The following is a 24000-nucleotide window of genomic DNA, read 5'->3' as shown; positions in this document are numbered from 1 at the left end:
TCTATAATCTTATGAAAGACACTCAATAATGTTGTGCTGAAACTGATAAATGCAGTGGAGTTCTGCCTTGAGCCTTATCTTTGCATGTCATATGTGCATATATGACAAACAATTATCTGTATCTTTTATTAGAGTGTGTGTGACCATGTACAGCAGCACAGGTGATGAAATATGCATATAATTCAGAAACAAAATGCATTTTTATTGCATCTATATCGAACATGAGAGTCAAGTTTTAGACTGTCTATAGCGGAGTAGTCAGCAAAGTGAGAAAGTAAAGATTTTAGATTGTAGCTCTGGATTAAATATGAACATGCATTTACTCATCTCACTTTCACTGAAAACAGATTCAGTATTCCTCAAAAAGAATAAAAACTGTGAAATGCAAACTCAGAATTTTACGCAAACCTGCAATAATAAAATATGATAACACTTATACTTTATGTATTTAATCTCACTTTATTAACCATACAGATGTGAATTTGCACATCCACTTGAGGCTTATTCATTTCACTTTTGGTGTGAAAGGGCTTTACATTTGCCAAAAATTGAACTTTTTTTGTTATTAAAAAAACAAGCAAGCTCAGTCCAGGTGAGAAATCGCAACGCATTACTTTCCATAAAAAGTAAATAATGCAATTAGTTACTTTTTTTTAGGGAGCAACACAAAATTGTAATGCAAAAAGTAACTTTCCCCAACACTGATTATGAGACATCATTTTAAGTTTTATTACCTCAAAGAAATCTTTGCTCTGCATAGTTTGTCTGGTTTTCTAGAGAATCACTATCATGTGTTCATGACTTTCCTCATAGCAAACCTTTTTTCTTTATCAGTATATTTACTGGGGAACAAGACAACTGCACCTTAAAACAAGGTCAATTTGTGTGATACTAAGAAAATCTATTTCAGAGAATATGTTGTGAATCAAGTTCCTACCAAAATGTTTTGAACTTTTAAAAAGGTTAAAAGAAATGGACTTTAAGCAAAATTCCACATTTAGATAGTTTTACTGGAAAATACAGTGAGACAAAGAGAAAAATAGGGATTAAGAAAATGATTTTTGCATGCAAGAATTTCCTCTTGTGCTCTGGAGGAAGTACACCTGCTTTCAAAGCTAATCTAGACACGAAAAGCAGGATCTTTTTCCCGGCGTATTAAAAACAGCTTAACACAAGGAAAGAAGGGAAAGACCGAACAAAACGCTTCGGTCAATGATAACAGAGACAAATCTGTTTTGTATTTTACAGTTTTTAGAATCCAAAAACGGAGGATTATCCCCGGATCCATTCCCTCCCCTCTCGCTCACAGATGTCTGCAAGTTTCCTCCCAGAAAAGCAAGGATTATGAAGTCAATTACATTTGCTATTGGAATACATACAGTAGCTCATTTCTTGGTGTTTTTCCGTCTTTTTTAATAGTAAATACAAAGCAGTTGTGATAAAGCAAACATGGTAATACAAACAGTATTTTTTTGTTCTTTGAAAAGAATCAGAAGATGAGAGGACACACAAGCTATAATGTGGTGTATGTACAACCTATTTCAACATGAGCTAAAGAGCAGAGACAGGAAACAGTTTACCGCATGTGAGAAGCAAAATAAATTGAAGCTGAATGGCGTTTCTTAACGATACAAAATCCTGAGGTTTGGATTGGTTTAAAAGAAGAAAAAAAAAAAAAGAGAGAGACCCTCATGATAAACAAGCTCTGATTTTTATATATATATAAAAAAAAAAAAATCTTTTTCTTAAAATAGTTTGCTACAGTTTTGGACTAAACATGCAAGACATACGACTAAGTGCAACCGAGTGAAATGTTACATCATTTTCTTAGTTACTCATTCCCTATAGGTTTGAAGTGAGGTATGCATACTAACAGTTTCTCATGCTGTATTTCTTCAGTAATGCAGAGCTACACATGCGGTGAATGCTCTCATCTACCTGCTCAAGAATAACAATCAGAATCAGCCCGAATCCTTCCCACTGTCCCTCAGCTGCCCGGATGCTCGATTCATTTTAGTGAACCACAGGGTGCCCATCAATAAGAAATGCTTGGATAAATTTACAAATAGTAGTAACTGCCATTAAAGTACCTTGTACCCAGCTTATTGGTTGACAGGAGTGTTTTTTAATATAAAAAAGTAATAAGTTGACAGACACTAAAACACAATCATAGAGCATTGCCAAGATTAACAAAAGGACATCGGGAATCCCGTTTCGAATTTACAAGGTAAGTGGCATACAATCTTTTCAAATAATAAAATGGCAAAAAAAAAAACAAAAAACAACAACCTAAAGTATGAGAACAAATAAAACTCTCATCATTGTGTGGTCCAGTCGAAGTTCAGTTCACATTGTGTTATGCAAATGGATTTAAATTTCCTGTGACGACAGTGAACAGTCCTAAACTCTTTCATCCATATCCTTCTCCTTTATAGCCATCATTTCCTGATAGAACACTCCCTTTTTCCTTTTCATTGGCCCAAAGACAACATTGCTTTGATTTGGTCGTGTGTTGGTCTCCATCTCTGCCTCTCCTCTCCTATTTTGGTCACAGGCAAAGACATACAGCTGCCCATCGAACAACCCCTTTGGCTTTTTTTTTTCTCTTTTCTCTCTCACCATAATAAGCCCGACACAGTTTCAGACATTTCACAATTTTTGTGTCCGGCCGGTGCGGGGAACACTATAAGGATATTTGGCCTTTCGTTCAGCTATTGCATGGAACATAGAATATATCAGCTTGTAGTATCTTGTATCTTTGGTAGTCACAGATAAGAGACATAAACATCAACTTAAGTAAAAACAAAATGACAACAAAAATGGAAGTAATAAATAAGAACACAGAAAGTGGTTGGTTGCAGTCATTTAAAAAACAAAACAATGAACGCAATCGTGTACGATTTGTAGAAGCCTAATCTAAAGTCTGTTCTCATCCTTGCGCAGTCCCAAAATTTGAACCTAAACTAGCCGGCGGCAGCAGCTTCCAATTCCGACTTGTTTCCCGGGTTCAACTGGCCTGCGTGGAAACAATCGTCTCCAAGGTGACGTGGCAAGATGCGAATGGTCATAGTGGGCCGCCCCAGTGCCGTAATGCTCAGTGGTCATGGCTGTGCCGTCAGCCTCGGTTTATAATCCCTTTAACATTTAATCCCATGTGTAATTATTATCATGTCTAATAACAGAGGCTGAGTCGGTCATTGATGTGGTGAAACAGATGCCGAAACTAGAGGCAATGCAGTTTAAAGTCATCCAGACAGTCTTTGAAATGATAGAAGTGGGTATCTCCCCCCCCCCTTTTTATATGAAAAAAAGTTTCATACAGTATAAGCTGACAGGAATCACAATTAGTTTTTGTCTAACAATTCTCTCCCTGCTGCTTATTTCAACATTTTTTGACATTTCATTTTGCAATACAGATGATGGTTTCGATCAGCGATTTGGTTGACGCTAACATGCATCACCACAAAAGGGGATTTTTGAAAGTATAATTCCAGAACGATAAACGTTAACCTGCGTTGATTTCTCTGTCATTCATTCCACGTGAAAATTAAACTTCATTGGTGCGTGGAGAGGGAGCCTTCATTATGAGTAGTGCATTTGCAGATGGACTTCATGAGCGGGAAAGAGCATGAGAGAGAGAGAGAGCGAGCGTGTGTGCGTGTGTGTCGGTACGCAAGGGCAATGTGACTGCAAAGTGGCGATTCGAAACGCTAGGAACAAATGACAGAAAAATACTACACGGTAATGCGACATTCTGTTTCAATTTCGAAAGGAAAGGAAAGGAAGAGGGAAAAAAGAGAGCATGAGAAGCCTTAACATTCATCCAGTGCTAAGCACACCATAACTCCACGTCATTATTCATGAGGTCTGATCAGTTACCAAAACAAACAAACCCAACAAAATGAATATATAGCTAACAGCACAGAGTAATGAGAGGACACTACATTTAAATTATTTGCCCAGAAACCCTCAAAACACCATACAGATACGCTCCAGCTGTGATGACAGCAAACTTAAAGGAAAAGTGCACTTAAAAAATGAAAATTCTGTAAATTTTATCATCATCATATGACATTTTAACCCTAAAAACTCTCTGCTACCTCTGTACTCACTTCATGCAATTGCAATTAATGGGGAGTAGAGCTTTTAAGCTTTTAAAAAGGACACAAAAGCATCATATATTTACTCATTTTACTATATTTCAAGTTGTAGATTGATTTGGATAAGACGCAAACCAAAATTCTTCCCTTCCTGTGAGTCATTGAGTTGAACACGAGAATCAGTGATTTGTGAACCAATTCATTGAAAAGATTTGACTCAAAAGAATCACAATTCAGACCCTGCTTACTTCTCCCATGAACTCCCAGGGAGAGCATTCCCTTTCATTATGTGAAAAAGCAACCAAGTGCGCTCTTTTTGTGTTTCACGGAAGAAAGTAAGTCATATGGGTTTGGAATGACATGAGGGTGAGTAAATGACAGAATTTTCATTTTTAGCTGAACCGTCCTTTAAGAAGATCTGAAGGCAGAGGCAATGAATTAAAGTCACAAACGTACACGCACACTGTGAGTGGCACGCTCATTGAAGCGCTAATGATTCGCGTGTGTGTGTGTGTGAGAGAGAGAGTTTGTGATCAGTGTTTATTCGACTCCGAGAGCAATGAGTCTTTCTCAGCTGTGTTTTCATGTCCGCTCTGGTCTCAGTGACACTTATGCCGAAACGAAGTAGAAGCAGGCCCCAGTACCAAATGTCTCTTCATCAGACGATGAGTAGAAATTTATGCATCTCGTCTTTTAAACGAAAAGTAGAAACAAATCAAAAATACTTCCAAATGGAATAGATTTTCTTATCTCGTATTTCGTTTTGTATTTAATGGCACTAAGAGTAAATCGGAACATTTTTAATAGCTGTCAACAAGAGAATTGTGAATCCAGTCTATATCTGGAGTGGTCTCGCAGGTGACCGCAGTTAGTATGGCCTCTTCGGCAGAGGACCTGGGAGAAACCAGGCTTACAGCATGTCCTCGTTCCCATGGTCGTCCTCGTAATCTCTGTTGTGGTCAAAGTCTGGACTGTGATTGGCTGTTGTCACGAGGGAAAGGGGGCCTTCGTGCTCCTCAGGGTCCAGTGGCTCCTCTTTTACGCTGATATGATGCCTTTGGAAAAAACAGAACAGGAACCTTCATTTATTTGCACAAAAAAAAGAAGAAATCTTAATGAATGAATATTCTTTTGTTTGTAGATATTATGAGGTGGCTTTGACTTTTTCTTTTCTTTGAGTTTTTAAGTCGACACACCAAAGAATCGTTTTTGGTGAGGACGTCTATGGGTCAATGACGTGACGGGTCATTTTTTTTGTTCAAAGGCCTTAATAATAATAAAAAAACAAATATATAACATCCAAAGTATGTAAGGTAGTACATCTTGATCTCTTTTACTGAATCCAAAAGGTTTTAATTATATTTGACTACATATAAAGGTATTTTAAAGATTTTGAAGTGTCAAAAGGTCATTCGGTAAAACCGAATAAAGTAGATAAGGCTCTTTTTTTTTTACATTTCCCCTTTTCTCCTTTCCCTGTGCAATGTTTTACTTGAATATGTTGGAGTGTTTAGAGTAGTCCAATAAATGATTACATTTATGAGATCAGTGATCATTTGTTTTAATAGTTCTTCTGTGGTACACACTATATACTATCTCAACATCAATGTCAAATCAGTTTTTAACTTTCAAATCAGTGGTTAAACCGAATGACTTTTTTTTTTTCCATCTTGTAAAAAATGACAAAAACCAGTGTTAATTGATTGTACAAACCACAAAATCTTATTGTTAACACCTAGGTAAACTAAAAAAATGGTTTCAAATATAGTTATATCTTCATTCTATTTTTTTACACTTTTAAAAACCTTATTCGTCAATGACCCTTATACAAATTGGTAAAAAAAAGAAAAGAAAATGATATATGGATCTACAGTTTCTAGGCAATATCGTGACAAATAAAAACAAAACAAAAACCATATAATCAATATGATTGAATCAGTGCAGCCCCACTGTCTAAATATTAAAAAATAAAAGGAATAAAGTAACGACCAGCTGTTTCTATAATGAAAGACTAACAGAGGTGGCACAGCAACACTTCCCTTACAGCTCTTCCAACACCGGGATACCAGCCGGCTTTATTTTCCACAGCTGGCCCGACAACAGGGTTTTCACTTTGAATTGATAAATGAGGGAGATTAATAACATACGACTTTGCGACGAGAGAATGGACCGCGGAGAACGGTGGCAGGCGTAGGAACGAGCGAGCGGACGTCCTGTCAGCTTCCCGGTGGTGTGGGATCAGTGCCGCTCTTCTCTCTTGTTAACATGCACAACCTGTGAGGCGGGTCTCTAGAGGACGACCCTGCGCAAGGTTCCGTCATTAATCAACTTCAAGCGTGCAAAAAAACAAAAAAAAAACAACACTGTGACCAGACAGCGCGGCGTACACTTTAAATACGCGCAAAATTAATGCAACTTCTAACCAAAGTGTCAATAAGAGGAAGAAAAGCAGAGGCGGGGAGAGGGGAAGGGGGAGGCGCTGACGACGGGGCCCAACACAAACGCCTGTGATAAGAAACAGAGCCCTTACAAGAATAATAACGCTGTCAGTTGTAAACAAGGCAAAACATGAACCCCGGCCCACAGTCTGGGCAAAGGATTGTCCACAGAGATGAGATCTGCCAAATTTCTCATTACAGAAACACTGCAGGAACAGAGCGCCAATGAGCGAGCGCTGACTGTACCGAGGACCAAAACTGAAACCAATGAAAGAATAAACATTAGAAGCAGCTGTAGCAAAGCCTTTAAGTTAATTAGTCTCACATGGCAAACTATAGGTTTTCGCTGAGACATGTTTGGCAAATGTAATTAGCCACAATCTTTATTTCTCTCGTGTGCTTCTCAGCCACGATTGTTAAGAAAGCAGCCATGCTAATGAGTTATCATATTTGAGTGTGAATAATAAGAAAAGTCTCCCCATTCTATCGGTTTCAGATCAAAGCATCTCCATGTATCCCATTGCCTCTCTAGCTGGAGGGCAAACATGAAATTGTTATTAATATGCAACTGAGATGCACTCCGCTTTAGCCTTCATTGTAATTGGGACTGAAGCGTCTGATTGCAGACATCTGCAACAATACAAACAGGTGAGGCTGATGGAAGCCCATTTGCTAGATGCTATTATTTACGACTTTGAATCATAAGGCAGTGTGTGATTCAAAAGAAATAATGCTAACATACAGAGGTTCTATTATCATAATGTACTTGTGTTTACAACATAATTACAGGCCTGGTTTACTTCATAGCATGTTAAGATGGATATAAATTATATACTTGAACTGACCATACTATGTAATCATTTCAATAGTTGACATTTAATTACACGTTTGATTTGAGAAAATCCAAAGTAAAAACATTTTTAAAAAAGTGCAAAGGGTAACACTTCACAAAAAAGTAGTGATGGTGTCAGATGATAATACCATGGTAGTGGGTGTTAACCATATTCACGTTCCATGGCATTGACATGGTAATCCAAAATACGTCATAGAAATGGAATTACCATGGTACTTGCCTAAAGCACATGCTACTAATATTTTATTTCATGACATGATGCTCTTGATAATGTAAATATCAAGTAATGATATTACTTGATATTACCTAAATAAATAACGTAAATCATAAAAATAAATTATGTTAATCAGAATATTCTGAAAAAAAAAAAAAAGGATTTTCCTTTTCCTGTTTTATGCAGGGCCATACATTTACACACTTTATAAAACTCATGTTTGGGAAATACTATTTGAGATTTTAATTACAGTTCTAAATAATTGTTTGCATTGAAAAGTAATTTATGCTTGAACAGATTCCTTGCCTAATCTATCAGCGACATCCAAACCATTTCCATTACTGAGAAAAGAAGTTTTTCACCGAAATTGAAACGCGATGCCCTTGATAACATGATCCATAAATCTGGTTAACTTAATAAACCTCAGTGGTTTTTATGTGAATGTTTTATGTATGCTCCTACATTCTCTCACACTTTGTACAGCTCGTGTTTGGGCAACATCTTTGCTTTTGAGTGTGTTAAGTTGGCAAATGCCTGGAGAGGTGAGAGGCAGACAGCCTCATCCTGTCTCTCTGTATCCTGCGGATGGGGCAGGCCTGCAGCTATGTTACCTGTCATTAGCGTTTCTCTCATCCACATCTTCACGAGTTCATTACCGCGCCATTTAAAAAAAAAAAAACCGATTTGCTGATGTTTCACAGAAACGGCAATAAATCTGGCCGAGCAACAAATCAGCGCTCTGTCCTCCAACATCTGGAAACCATGTTGTCTGCACCGTATTATTTTAAGCTTCAAACAAAACGCCGGCCCCTCCCATACAACAAGTGTATGGGGAGCTGTGGTTTCCAACCCCGACCGCAGCTCAGCTACATGGAAATCTTGGAGCAGTTTCGTCGAGGCTAATTACGACCCCCCACCCCTCCCTTCGTTGTTTTACTCTCGACAGCTCGGAGAGTTTTCGGACGTGCTGCGAGTCCTGTCTGGGTGGAAAAAGGAGGCCAGTTCTGTCATCTTCTATTCACCACTTTTGTAAATATTTAAACAAAATGGAGGCAATAATTAGGGAGGAACTCAACGTAGAACGCCGCACACTATTGACCCGTAATAAAAGCCAGTTTATAAACTTCTCCTCGAAATAACATGGAGAGACACTATTTTCTTTACGAGCTCCCCCAGCCTCGAAACCTGCCAAAGGTGGGGTTTCCTTTCTAAGACTGCATTCACAATTCCTGCTTCCTCTGTCAACTGCAGTTTTCTATATAATTTCACGGCTGGCTAAACATCTACTGTAATGTACATCGAACCCTACTGTGCGTTCGGAGACTATTTTCAGCTCATAGCGACCTGGTGAAAAACGTCCACCACCTAAGCTGTACGAGCGTCGGCCTGCATGCGCGTGAGCCTAATGATTCCTGGACATCTCCCTGTACCTCGAGCTCTTATCTCAGTCACACACACATTCTGAAGGTGGGATGTGAGCCACTCACATAGCTGGCAGGGGCGAGCGTCCAGGGCTGCTGTCACTACCGTTGCTGTTCCCGTGGTCCATGGCCCCATTCATTTCCTCTCGGATGGCGCTGGCAAGCGAGTTAAGAGTGGGACTTCCGATGGAAGCGGTAGTGTATAGAGGTATGTTGTTCTCTGCCATTGAAGCCTAAAACAGAATGGAGGAGATGAACTCGGTGAGACCAATTCCTTCAAAACATCGGGACCATTCGATGGCCTTCAGATACTTGTGCTCATCCAAAAAAAAAAAAAAAAAAAAACATTTTTAGAAGACTATTATAGAAACTATTTTAAAGTTTTTAAAGTGATGATGGCATGATTATGAAATGCAAATGATACACATTAGGTGTGTACTCTATTATTTGATATATTTGTGTTTTATCATTCTCGTAGTGCCCTCAAGGGAATAATAGAAAACTGTAGTTTCGTCAGGCAAGACTGTCACCTTATAAACCAGCTAAAAGAGCAATATTTTCAGGCAAGCTTTATTGCTTCATCAACTGTACACAAAATGAGTACATACAGTACTATATTGTACAGTCAATGACTGGATGAAGGCAGCAACTAAACATTAAAACATATAAATAATATGGATCAGGATTGGATGCTGCAAGCTTGTGATTTTACCTGGAAGGCTGCAGAAAGGGCGGGACCATATCCCAAAGTGGTATGGATGTTCTTTACCAGAGCTGGACTTCTGTAGAGACAAAAATATAAACACACATTCAGCTCAGTAGTGAAACAAGTCATACTGTCTCCGCTCTACTGAGCAGATTGATTTTACACTGAAGTCAGTATTTAGAGTACAATCTGATTTCCAATGAAACTCAATAGCAAAATCAATAGATGGCACTAAACTATCAAAAGCTCTTTAACACTGGAGCTCTGTCCCAAAACTAGCTGCCTACTTGGCCTACTTCACCTCCAATGCGAAGGCTGTTTCAAAATAATAATGCTAGCTTGTTTTGGCCAATATCTAAAGCAATGCATCTGTCAGTTGTGGAATAGGGAATCCCAGAATGCACTGTGACAAGTTAAGAGAAAAAAATAATAATTTCAGTCGATATCGAAAAAATATTGATATTTTAAAATTTTACCCAATATTTCTGTGTATTCTTATACTTGTGTTGTTTTCTTAGTAACATGCTAGCATCAGATCTTACAGAGTGCAAAACTTTTTCAGCAGCCTTGGTTGAGGAAGTATTTTGTTAAAAATAAATTCCACTATCCACCTTTTTCCTAACGACCCTACTGCCTTTTAGATTATGGGAGGCATTCCAGTTTGGGGAAGTTCCACTCGAAAAGCTTGCGCTACAAATAATCATTATCTGTCAATTTTGACTGAATGAGCTGTAAAATTTCCTTCATGTTCTATTTTCAGAAGTCAGGGGAATAACTCTATGGCAAGAATATTTTTCTCCTTTTTATTCCGCTGTAACAGTATGAAAAAGACAACATATACTGCGCATTTGTGGTCCGCTCTTCCGATTTATATTACGATATATCCCATGAATAATTCACAGGAATGCTCTAAGAAGTTCTCGTTTTCTCACCAAATCCTCACGTCTCATTCCAGGTTTGTTTTCACACGGATGCTTTAAAATGTAATAGTCTCTCCTTTTCAATTCTAATCCTAGTGTTTGCTGGAATGTTTCTAAAGCAGGTAAATACAAGATTTATTGTCTGTTAAAATGACAGAAATCTCTTTGAAATATTATCACATTGTGATATTTAACTCGGTCGAAATATTGCTGAGAAAATAAGCTTTTGGGGTTAATCCTGGTCTTTTGTAGTTATTTGTTAATGCTTTTACACTTTTAAATGTCCTTTTAATGTGAACAGAATGATGGTGCCTAGTTTTTGAAAATGCTTATTATTTCATTCAAAGATTGAAACTTTTGCTGGTGGTTTATAACATAAATGAATCCCAAAGCATCATAAGGTGAAGGGAAATGGTGGATAGAGAAAAAGAATGGGATGTTTACTTCTTTCTACAGTATATACTTAGAAGGTAATTACCTATGTAGACAATAGATTACAAGGAAGCTCGCCAAGTTTTGGAACAGAGCTTTTATATGTACAAGTGGTCTCATTTTAAAATCACATATTAATATAAATCAGTTGACACTCAAATAAGCAATTTCATCTATTATGAAAAACAGATATGACAAAAGCACAAGATACATACAGGATGAGCGAGCACATGGAGGCGGGGCATGCAGGGAGGGGGTGGGGCCGAAGGCGGAGCTTACTGTACAGGCAGATCATCACAGCTTTCGTCCGCCGCATGCTTCCTGGGGCGACCTCGTTGTATGTGGCGGCCGCGTTTAAACTCTTCATCGTCTACGGTCCAAAAGGACCCAAAGTCATCTTCAACTCTTACAAAGCATTTATGCAGGGAGAGATTGGTGCGCACAGCACCCTGGGATGGGGGAGAGGGGCAGCAAGCAGCCAGATGCGGATGTAGTAAGACAGACAGACAGTGATAAAGAAGAGGATATGAAGTGAATGAATGGATAAGCACAAGCGACCAGGGGTTACGGTTCATACAGCCAGCACATGACTCGCATACAGGCACAGAGACGCACGCTAAAGCTAGTAGGGGGTCAATGGGCGGCACAGCACAGAGACAATGACATGGAGCCCATCCATCAACACCACGAGACACGGGTTTGCTCAGCCATGCTGTATGGGGTGGCACTGGAACACCTACCCGCTGATCTTTTGCGGCCTTCTCTTTTGGAACTCTAGCTCGTCGACGGTCCATACCGCCCCTTTAACGTTTTCTACTCGCACAAAACACTTGTGAAGACTAAGGTTATGCCGCACTGCATTCTGCAGTTGGTGTGAGAGAAAGAAAAGAGCTATGAGTGCAAAAGGAAATGTGCTGGAAAAAATTTGACATCTTAATATTTTGTACAACAGCTTTTTTTTTTTTTTTTTTAATAAAACCCACATTCTCTTGTTTTTTACATTGTAATACATTTCCAATAAGGAATTTTAAATTCTGTCATCATTTACTCACCTTGTTCAAAATCGGTGGAACAAAATAAGAGATGTTTTGCAGAATGTCTTGAATGCCAATGAAACCAAACGTCACTGATTCTCTTGTTTGAAACTGATATTTGTTAGCTACAGCAGGACTTTTACGAGAACAATAGCTTACATATGGGTCTGTTTGTCACACAAAGCCATATAAGACATTTATGGTGTTTTTTTGGAGCTTGAAAGAGCAGCAGGGACATTCTTCATAACATCTTTTTTTGTTCCACAGAAGAAAAAAATGAATCATTTAATTTTGAAGCGAGTAAATGATGACAGAATTTTAAGAATCTAAAAAAAAAAACATCCTTAAAATAAGACATATATACCTGAAAAGCAAAATTGCATAACATATTAAAACATTTTTCAGACAATATATGAAATACCATGTCATTTCCCCCAGTTTTTTACTAGCTGTTTTAATGTTATATGCACTAAATCTTTTTTTTTTTTTTTTTATTCTTTATTTATAAGGATGCATTAAATTAGAGTAACATTAAATTAAAAAAGTACCAGCAAAAATACATTTCAATAAATTCTGTTCTTTTGAACTTTCTAATCATTAAAGAATTTTGGACAAAAAAGTATCACGGTTTCCACAAAAATATAACCGTCTTCAACATTGATAATAACAAGAAATGTTTCTTGAGCACCAAATCAGCATATTAGAATGATTTCTGAAGGGTCATGTGACACTGAATACTGGAGGAATGATGCTGAAAATTCAGCTTTGCCATCACAGGAATAAATTCTATTTGATCAGAAAACAGTTATTTTAAATTGTAATAATATTTCTTACTGTATTTGTGATCAAATAAATGCAGCCTTGGTGAGCATAATATTAAAATGTTTTTGCAGAATAGTTTGCTATTTCCAAAACACTCCCTAAACAAAGAAATGCACTGATCAAGAGCCAGTTGTAGCAGCACCTTGGACTACCAACAAAATTCCAGACTGCACAAATAGTCTGATAAACACGACTCTTTGGCAGTTATGACTTTAGCACTGTAGCTGAACAATGAAGGGAAGAGAAGTAATTCTAACATGCTCTGCTTGTTGCGTCCTTATAAATGACCCTTTCATCAGGCCATTTGTACAACATGAGGGTGATATTTAGCAAATAAAGCCCTCCTTGATTGATGGAGGTCTGTGTGGGTGTTGTCACTCTGGTGCTTGATCATTCAGCTCTGGTAAAAGTCACAGATAGTTCATCATTTTCTGCCTCACTTCAAAAACGGAAACTGAAAACGCTTGAGTTAGATGCCAATGCTCAACAAACTCAGCCAGGGGAAAACATCCTACTCAAATGACCAGATTTCCCCTTAAAGCTCTAGAAATTCTTCCAGAGAAAACCAAAAAACACTTTCAAAATAAATCCAAATGAAGAGGAGGTCTCTTCCAGAAACTTCTAAGGACCATTAAGTGAAATAAATCATATTTGGGGAAAAATACATACTTTCTCTGGGTAATTTGAACTTGTTAACTAAATCTCACTGGGCAAAATGGTATAAAGTACAGCAATTTTACATGATTTCTGTTTGTATTTCTGAGGGCTGGTGGTGTTTGGAATAATTCAGATATTTTTTAATGGTCATTATGCTGTGATATCTTAATTCCTGGAAACAGAAAATGTGTTTGCCAGTATGACAGTGTTTAAATAACTAAAATATACAGTGGTGTCTAAAAGTCTGAGAACACTAGTGAAAATTTATATTTTGCATTTTAATTTGATCTAATTTCATCATTTTTTTATTACAAATTATATAAGCAGCATAACATTATTATGAAAAGTTATGATAAGTTGACCATATAAACAAAAGAGTTGATATGGTAAATTTCACAAATTTTGGATTTTAAATTCCAGAACTGTAATGTAGTCTCAGACTTCTACTGTATCTCCCTTATTCATATATGCTTGTAATGAGCGAAGAATTGTGTGGTCCAATAAGAGTGGTGTGTGCTGAATTCTGGGTGTGGTTTTCTACTGCCAAGGGCTTAACAGTTCCACATTCTTCAACAACCAAGTTTTTTTTTGTTTGTTTGTTTCTACTTAATTAAAAAATATATATTTAATGGGAAAATTCCAAAATTCATTGCATATTAGTAACAGCAGGAAATAGAGAACAAGAACGGTGAGATCACCTTCCACGTCGCTGCATTTCGTCTGAAATATGCAAACATTCGCGTGAACCAGTTGTAGATCTCGTTTAGTGTTAGCTGTCTTTCCGGCGACTCTAGTATTGCCTGGAAAAACACACACACACATACACACACACACAAATGCTGATAAGCAAAAAGCTGTTTCATTTCCGTTCAAACCTGGAGCAAAAACAAAGTGAGATGCACATGGTATGTCAAGTTAAAGTTGATCTGAGGGTGCATGTAAAACAGCTCCACGCTTTTCCGTTCTCAAATGGGAGCTACTTTGTTTACTGAACGCTTCCTTATGCAAATGTGGCAATTTGAGCACATCCTTTTCCGCTAAACGACCAGAACAAGAAAAAAAAAAAAAACTATTTTATAGAGCCAGATTATAAAGCGGCAATTATCCCGGGCCCAGATTAATGCCCGTGTGATCACAGATTACCGGTTCAGGCCTGATAATTGACTGGGCATCTCAAAGACGCCCCGTTCCTACTGTTGTGTGAAATGAATTCCATAATAATCACATTGGCTGTAATACTTAATCAAAAGCAATTGTTATATATGGGCTTTTTGCCCCTCTATGAACAGCAAGTGCTCTCACGCTCATTTGCAGATGGCTAATCTTGAGCTCTGCTATTAAATTGCATCTGAAATTTAATGGCTGCGGAGGTGGGGGTTTAGGGGTTTGTCTTTAAAGAAGTTTGCAGTGGAGCATGTTAGATGCATGTAAAATCTAAAGTGTAGATGCTCAATTACAATGCAATAGATGGGTTAAATGCGTCATGTGAAAGTTGCTGTGGTCTTACCTGTCGTATTAACGAAGCGTATGTGAAAGGAGGTCGTACTTCAGCATTCATGTAGAACTCTTTGTTCTGGACAATATCTGTTCACAAAGACCAGACAAAAAAATATGAAGAATTGAACTAAAGAAAGCCTGGGCACAATTTACATTACATTAAACTGTAATTTGTGACAGTGTATAGGGTAAATTGTAACTAAAAAGACCGGAAAGCTATTTTCCATATAAGCAGCATACAAGAGAAGGCAAACATATACAAACATCTCATTTTCATTACTGTGATAAAATAAATCAATAAATAAGTAAATAAATCAATAAATAATCATGTAATTATGTGCTATTTAAAATTCTATAGTATTTATACATCATAGTGGTATTAAAAATAAAAGAATGGCAGTAGTAAAATAGAATAATACTAAATCTAATGAGAATCAACACTGAGAATAATTACAAAAATAAAATAAATACATAAAATAAATCAAGATATATTACAGTAATGAGATTTTGTGTTTAATTTGTGCAGTTTAATTGCCATAAAATAATGTTAGAAAGCAAAAAACATTTTCATATAATTATTTCAATTAATATTATTTATTTAATTATTATGTTGGTTTTGGGGGAAATGTGATTTGGCATATTATCATAAGATTCACCCACTGATTCAGTGTATTGTATGTCACAAGGAAGCTTCACAGAGTCTGCCCGTACCTGGAGATATGGGCATGTTGTACTTGTCCGAGTAGCGTCTGCGCATGGGACCGACACTGTGCAGGCTGGTGGGGGTGATAACAGAGTGGGTTTGTGAGAGCGGCGTGAGGGGGGCAGTCGGGGTGGTGGGTGTCTGGGGTAAGCTGAGGGGCGGCGAGGCCTCGGGAGCCGTCTTGGACAAAGTTACGTTGGACACCAGGTTCAGCTGAAAAGAAGCACAGAGCATTGTTAGTCACCACTGATGCCTGCGGATGCTAATTGTTAACACACCATCCAATCAATCTCTGCGCCACAGAGGAGCATGTTGGTTTGTAAATATTTGTAAACACCATGCTTTCGCTTTCTGCGTCCATCATTCTGCGAGCAAATAGCGTACAGCCCCCCTGGTCGCCTCTTTGTTTGGTCTGCTGGCGTGCTCCCAGAATGCCTAGCTCACTCTCTTTGCTCTCTGGCGGCTGTAGCAGTCTTGCTGGCTGATGGAATGAGTTTCTCACCGAGCCCTAAGAGGCTCCTAATAAGCCGCAGACAGAGAGAGGTCAATCTACACTAATTACAGGCTCAAATTGTATTGTAAGGACCCTAATTAGTGGCTACTTACAGGGGTGATACTACAATTAAACGTCACATCTGAATGACCCTCATCAGCCCGATGGTTTGGCATAAGATGGTTCTTCTGGAGAAATAGTTTCCAGAAAAATACTTTCTTCCTCCCTGATCAAGTGGCACGATGTGGGGGTCTAGTAATAATGGCTATAAGGTAAACTAATTAACCAGTGGGTTCGTAAAGGTGCAGTCCTGCTACCAACGGCTGCGTTGAGTCGTCAGTGTCAGATTTCCTCTTCTACTGGAGTGGAAAACGCAATCCTGACCCGATGCTCCTGATATTAATTTGTAGGCGATGGGAAAAAAGCTAATGACACACATACATATTTCCCCACCAAATTGTTCTAATTGCTAATTTGCCAAAGGAGGCCTTGTTACCAAATTAAACATGATTTCACTGGGAGGGTGGAAAAGCGATGAATGCATGGACAAGCAGAGAGGAGCAAAGAAAAAAACAACAACGAGAGGGCATGCGGAGGTGGGTTTTTCGTCGAGCGCCACAATCGCCTACAGATTGGGTGAACAAATTAATGAAATGTCAAGGCTGTCAATTGCTTTGGAGGTATCAGATGTCTAATTTTGCTCTATAATGGCGGCGCTGACAGTGCAGACGGCGGCGAGGCGAGTGAAAACCAACAGACAGTGTTTAACATCTAACCCCCCGCCACGCAGATACGTCGCAGGCCACGCAATTACCACACACCCCATTAACGGTCATTACCATACAGATGCTCCGTTTGATAGACAGGTACATAATAAAGAAATTTGAGGGATGACAGAAGCTTCACATGTCATTGACGTCATTGTCTTCATGCTTATTTAACCTTTTTTTGTTGTTAACTGGTTTCTCTCTGTGCTAAAATCACATTAGAAAACCAATAGTTCTGGTCTTTGATGCCGATTGGTCAATAACGGGATCCAGTCATGTTAAAATTCACTGCAATGCCTTTCTCAGGGATTATATGTTATAATGAAAAAATACAGATAATATTTTTATTATTTAGGAAGGCAAGGGAATTGTTTGCAGGGTTATCATCATTAGCTAAATCCATAAAAACATTTTTAATACCTAAAAAATTTAATTAAATAACTGAAATAAAAAAAGTATAAAAAAACTTAAAGAATAAAAAATGAGAAATGTTGCTTGGCAACAATCTGAAATAAAACGACTAAAATTAAACAAAAATGATAAACTAAAGCTTAGTAAAAAAAAAAATATATATATATATATATATTGACATTAAAATTTACTAATTTATAATTTACTAAAACTTCAACAACTTTAAAATGAAAAAAGAAAAGAAAATCTAATTCAAAATATTAAATAAAAATGATAATAGTATATTATTGATACTAAAATAACACTGGTTGTTTGCCATTCACTTAATTTTTTTTTGTTAAAGAAAATTTGGAAAGTAATGCGAAAGCTATTTTTAAATGAATAAACGTAAAAATTTGAAATGAAAAATGTCACTTTATATTCCATTAGACACACACACTAAAAGATACAGCCTAAGCCTGAGCATACACGACCTATCAGGCTTTCCCTGCAAGGATAAAATGACATGCACAAATAGGGGGACTAATAAAAGGGACTCAGTTTGGGCCAGGGGTTTTGAATAGTATGGACTCATTCAACCTCTGTGCACATCAGCTAGCTTTGTTACCTATATTCCTCATCCACAGTGAGTAGCCTCTACAATAGGCCAGACAGGCGAGTAATGGCCCTCCTTTTGTTTTCCTTTACCATTTGGGTGCTCTCCAATACACCAGCAAAATGAGACTTAAGATTGAAAATAATTAAATGGTAATTGGTGATCTAATTATATTGGCTTTGACTTGCCAAGCTGCCATGGAAAACAGAAGACAAGCTGCTAAAAAAAAAGCTAAACAAACAACAACAACAAAATCTGCTGTTTAATTATGGACAGTGAAAAGGTCAGATCACTGACGAGAACGCTTAGTGACACGTTCGTTCGTAAACTCGTGCATGCACATGTGCACGCACAAACACATAAACAACTGTAGCCTGAGGCAAAATATCTCTTAAAATGAGCTGTTGATAAATATGAATGTTATTGGGGCAAGATTAATGAGCAGTATATCAGACCTCAAAAAAACATCTAATTTGTTCATGAGTAAAATCGTGACTCTAAAACTAAAGACACATTCCAAAATAAGCCAAGCTAATTTGAAATAAATGTCAAGGCTTTTAGCACAACAATGCTGTTGAGTAAAAGTACACCAAATGGAAGCTCTGTAAACACATTTCAAGTAATGGTAATATTAAATAATGGCTTCTGACCATCAAGCATACAGTACGCAAAAACAATAATAGCAGCTCATAATAAAGTGGATTATTTGTAAGGGTCCACCTCTCTGCTACAAGCTGCCCGTGGGGAGAGACGGCCAGCCAAAAAAAAAAGTGGGAAAAGAGAGTGGGAAAAGAAACAACACGGTGCATCCCAATTTAAAAACTCATACTTTGCCTTAAAAGTATGTACTTTCATTTGTTTCAGTATGTAAAGTATGCAAGTATTAGGACTAACAAATAACATCAGCATTTTTCACTAAAATTTAAGTTTATTAAAAAAAAAAAAAAAAAAAAAAAAAACTCATTTTTTTCAACCCATGCTAAATTTTCTTTAACAAGAAAAGTCAAAAGTAAATGACAAAGAACCGTAAAAGCAAACAGAGATGCACTCCAAAAAAAGAAAGTATATAATCTATGCACATTCAACAATCTATCATTTTGTGTGCTCTAATTCCTATCTAACATGCTATTTAGGATGGATGGTATGCAAAGACATGAGTACTCACTGGCTGTGGGGTGGGTTTGGGCTCTGTAGACTTCACATGAAGATGAGTCATCATGGCTTGGAGACGCTCTTTGTCTTTTGATAACTTAAAAAAAAAAAAAAAAAAAAAGACATAAAAATTAGAAAAGGTTAGATTTTTTTTACATGCATTTTAGTGTAATATTCTCGCAGCTACCAGTAGAACAAATAACACCTTGTGGAAGGACAACTGACATATGTATGTTTATTCATGACATACATGTTCTCAGAATGTGCATGTGACCTTTACACTTGATCCAGATACACAACCCTAAGGGTTTATTAGCAAATGAGTATGAACACACACACACTAGCCTTCAGTCATGATTACTTCAGCCAAAGTGAATCCACAATCAACATTAGAGGACCTCCACACACTCTGATCTGTCCCAAAAACATTGTTAGTCTGAGTAGGTCATAGAAACCATTGGCACCAATGGACTTGGTCTCTATGGTCTACTTAGGCTTGCTTTTGAGGAATGCAGCCTATGTAGTTCTGCTCCTTTCAGCTGCTACCGTACTACTTCTGAATCTACACTGTATGTGTGGTTCTTTAAATCTCTCTCTCTCTCTCTGCTTTGGTGTATTATAGAAGAAAAGTTTAAAGACTTTATCGGCATCATGACAATCACTCGTATAAAAGCCTAATTATATTTCGAGCATTTGAATAGAGTATAAATGGCTAATATATGGATGGATGAGCATGTACAGTAGATAGAGAATGATCACTGCACTTTGATGCCTGGGGTGAATTTTCCCAGCATGCATAAAGGTCTTATAATTAAAAAAGCCGTATACATTAAGAAATTAAAATATTGATAAACATATAGAGCTGGATTTGACCTCAAATTGCCCGCATGAACACACCAGTTCAATGTGTTAATTGCTGCACAATAGCTCTGGAACTTTCTAGTGAGATCTGACTGAATCCAAGAGAAAATATGTCTCGCTTCTCCTCTTAAAACCGAAACTCTACACTAACCGTATATCCACAGCTCTATGATGCCATTCGGTGAGTATTTGTCACGATTAATGTGTATTAACAAGCAATGCAATACAATAAACAAAATGAGTCAATGAATCCATTGAAATGACTGGTAGCGCACCCACCATTGTTGGGGCGCCTGGGTTTTTTCACAAAGTGTTTTATTGTGGTGCCAAATAGTTAAAAGTCATAAACGACTTTAAAACCCAGTAAAATTGGAAATGTAATTATCTTGTGGAGTTAGCCCTAGGGCACTCCATATATCTTTGCCTAGCTGTCATGCGAACATAACACATTTTTAATGACTGGTTACTCACAAATGTACAAAATAATTTCATTTTTATCCCTCCCTCTTCTATCTCTGAGCTGCTACTTGAGAGAAAGCGAGAGAGAGAGAGAGAAAGAGAGAGAGAAAGAGAGAGAGAGAGAGAGAGAGAGAGAGAGAGAGAGAGAGAGAGAGAGAGAGAGAGACAAGAATCAAAGTTTTGATGAAGCCAGAAAAAGAGATGAATGAAGAGAAATGCGATGATACCTGCAATTCCAGCTGTTGAACTACTTGCATCTGTACCCGGCACTGCGCTGTGCTCCTGTCATCCAAGGCATGTTCATTATTCAGATGTCTAGAGAGAGAGAGAGAGAGAGAGAGAGAGAGAGAGAGAGAGAGAGAGAGAGAGAGAAGCCTTCATTTTAGTACCATATTTTACAGCCATCTATTAAACATTTGATAAAACTTTCATGGTAAAATATTGAATTACATTATCTGCACATTCTGCAGGGCAGTCATTTATTTCTCCATATTGGAAAAGTGAAAATGGCCTGAGATGCGCACATACTAAAATGATAAAAAGTAAATAAAGCCAATGTCCACACATCCACAAATATCAAATTCCCCAAACACAAATGAAGAGTGTTCTAACAAGATCTCTGCATTACCAGAAATAGAAGCGCTCTTTACATGCCTCATGCATAATTCACGAAGTCGCCGTTTTTCATGCAAACCTACAGAAACGGAGTTGAGCAGGCGGGAAAAGTGCCTTGCCAAAACTCAGGTGAATAAAACGATATTATAAATTGTCCGACGTGCACTCCACAACCCTCCCAGCTTTTAAAATTAAATGGATTCTTCTTATTTTTGGTGCCTTCTGCAGTTAATTATGTCATCTAGATTAAAAGAACTCAAATGAAGCCAGGAGGAAAAAGGCAAAGGACAACAAGGAGAAAAGAGATGGAATCTGTCATAAACTTGAATTATGAATATAATTATGCATGATTATTTTATACCGCCAATACCTTTTTTTCCTCCCTCGCACGTTTATAACTAATCTAAATAAGTAGCTGGCCTTGGCAAAGCGGGCCAAGCTTTCCTTTTTTTACCTCTTCTTCGTTTTTTTATGGTGATTTATATAAAATGGTGGAGATAAGACTCACGACTGAAGGAAATATGATTGGAGGATCTTTATCAGCCCTCGCATGAATTATGGTTTGAAAATGCTTATGCAGGGGCATTTCATTAATCATTTAATCATAATCCGTGCAGGATGTTTGAACCGATTTCACAAATACCCTTTCATTTCACTACTTCATTATGCCTGCTAATGGATCCAATATATTATATATATCATAAATTATATCGCATCTTCACTGACCATGTAGGTCACTGTCACCAGGCAGAGGCTGGTGGAACGGAACAGTAGCGTTTTCCACGTGCTCTTCTTCCCAAATGTGCGTTTAGAGTCTTCTGCAGCAAATCAAAATGTCGTGCCCGGACCTGAGCAGGGGCCGAGACAAGGGGAGCCAGAACTGATGTTGATGGTGTAATAAATTTGGCGAGGTGGCGTGACATGATGGCAGCGGCGCCATTATTAAGAATAAAGACAACATACGAGCACGGCTGAAGATACACGTGGGGAAAACACACTCGACAACACTCGTGACAGAGAGCGGTTTTGACTTCGGAAGTGGAGCACTCAACCTTGAAAGGGAAATGATCTAAACGAGCGTCAAACGGACTCTGTTTTCCTTCAGAATGAGCATATAAATACCACGTGTCTTTTTGAACGTTGACACCGCATGAATGCACCTTTAAAGATATTCTGAATAGATCTTTTCGTAGAAATAACACAAGGATTAGAGGCGGCGAGTGTTTTAATGTAACGAATCCACACCTTGTTTAAAACTATACTATGTCTGTTCTGGCTTCCAACATTAATCAACTGAAAACAAGCCGCTTTTGAAGTCAGGGAAGGTTGAGGAGGGATCATGTAAACATTTCAAAACAACCACCCAGTTTTCATTTGCGGAGAGATAAAATAGGTGCAGGGCGTCTCGCATTTTCAATGAACATGGCTGGACGTGACATGCTTTGGAATTCGTAGTTCGCATCACCCGGCGAGCCCCCGCTACCTCTTTTCATCCTTTGTTACAGTGGACGTTTCTCTTTTTTCCCCCGTCCTCTCCTCTGTTCCGTCTAATGACATGTAGAGTCACAGTGCATAATTAATAGGAAATGAAATATTCAAATGGCCCTTAATGCAGCCTCTCAGAAGAGTGTCTGGACAAGAGGAGCTCCTGAGAACGGCAGAATTGACATCGGAAAGACTATGAGCGCTGGCATGTGTCACTTTCTGGACTTCAAAGGAAGGCTGTTTAAAAGCTTTCTGGCAGGATGACAGCCCCTAATGTAAATGGCCACAATAAAACAAGTTAAATAGACATTACTTAAACAGTCAGCATTTTACATATCACTGAAGCTAGCTGCCCAGGTTTTAATGATGCTCTAGGAGGGTGACGCCCTGAAAGGTCTTTTCTAGTATAGTGTTGGCGGGACGAACTATTGTTTATTCCCAAACACACGCAGCTGTTTCAATAGCTAAACATCCGCCTGTTTTTCCTTAACTTATTGCATTATGTAAAAGAATTATGCTTATCTACTGATTTTGTTTACTCATACTGCTTGTCTTTGATGGGTAAACACACTTTCCAGGATGGGAAATACAATGTGTGTGTGTTTGCGATAGGCGATGAGCAGAAACCAGTTCTAAGACTAATACTCTAAAAACTGTATTCCAATCATTAAGCAATGTGAATTTTAAAGAAGATAAATACAAGACGACTCGAAAACTCACAATACAGAGTTCGACCTTTCAAATATCACTGGTTATAGATGCCCTGGACCTTTGTAAAAGCGTCCAATCCGTTATATAAACCGTTGCCCCACCCTTCCTGTTCTGCTGGAAACAAACACATTGTGACTGGTTTCCTTTTTTTATTTATTCGAATTATCATCCAGCACGAGATATTTTCCTTTAAAGACATAATAAATATCCATATGGTTTAAAACAACACTGCCGCACGTTATCGTTTGTTGTTGCTGGCTCGGCTGGCGGAGGATCCACGTGACGTTAGGGCGCATCTCTCACCGTTCCTCGCTACGTCGCCCCGGGCCCCCATCTCTAGCTACCCAGAAAACTCTTATCATCCAGCTAATTTACTCCCTGATTTCTTTTTATGGTTCTTCAGGCCTGTCGGGTGGAGGATGTACATGTGGGAATGTTTAGCACATGGACGGTTAACACCTTCAGCGTGCCAGCTGAACTCTCACCCAGCCTCGCTTTTTACAAAGGCAGCTTTGTAGAGCATCTCCAAATGTTTTCTCAGCATGTTCCAAGCAGTTTAGTGCAGGCAAGAAAAGTAAACAAGATGTTGCCACGATAAAAACACTTGTGTAAACATTGCAGAGTGTACTTAAAGAGAGAACTTCTCTCTCTCTC

The 24000-nt window shown here is 38.1% G+C and overlaps 1 protein-coding gene across 19 annotated transcripts in view; it reads right to left on the bottom strand.

Annotated features, from left to right (window-relative positions):
• Window positions 1–456: 456 nt before the first annotated feature.
• foxp1b (forkhead box P1b) overlaps window positions 457–24000 on the bottom strand; it is a 196802-nt gene continuing 173258 nt past the window's right edge. For 11 of the 19 annotated variants that reach the window (XM_079884500.1, XM_079884507.1, XM_079884491.1 and 8 more), the window contains 9 exons: window positions 20763–20850; window positions 19229–19312; window positions 15806–16010; window positions 15105–15181; window positions 14296–14397; window positions 11364–11533; window positions 9739–9808; window positions 9093–9259; window positions 457–5155 (listed from right to left, as the gene is read on the bottom strand). In XM_079884500.1, coding sequence (XP_079740626.1) covers window positions 5011–5155; window positions 9093–9259; window positions 9739–9808; window positions 11364–11533; window positions 14296–14397; window positions 15105–15181; window positions 15806–16010; window positions 19229–19312; window positions 20763–20850 — 1108 coding nt within the window. In that variant the 3' untranslated portion in view covers window positions 457–5010. Of the gene's footprint in view, window positions 5156–9092; window positions 9260–9738; window positions 9809–11299; window positions 11534–11824; window positions 11947–14295; window positions 14398–15104; window positions 15182–15805; window positions 16011–19228; window positions 19313–20762; window positions 20851–24000 lie in introns of those variants that run through there. The other 8 variants (XM_079884495.1, XM_079884492.1, XM_079884494.1 and 5 more) reach the window with 3 other exon arrangements.

The sequence above is a fragment of the Squalius cephalus genome (assembly GCF_949319135.1).
Source record: "Squalius cephalus genome assembly, chromosome: 10".
Classification (NCBI taxonomy): Eukaryota; Metazoa; Chordata; class Actinopteri; order Cypriniformes; family Leuciscidae; genus Squalius; species Squalius cephalus.
Note: the sequence above shows the minus strand (reverse complement) of the source record. Positions and strands in the feature narration are given on the sequence as shown.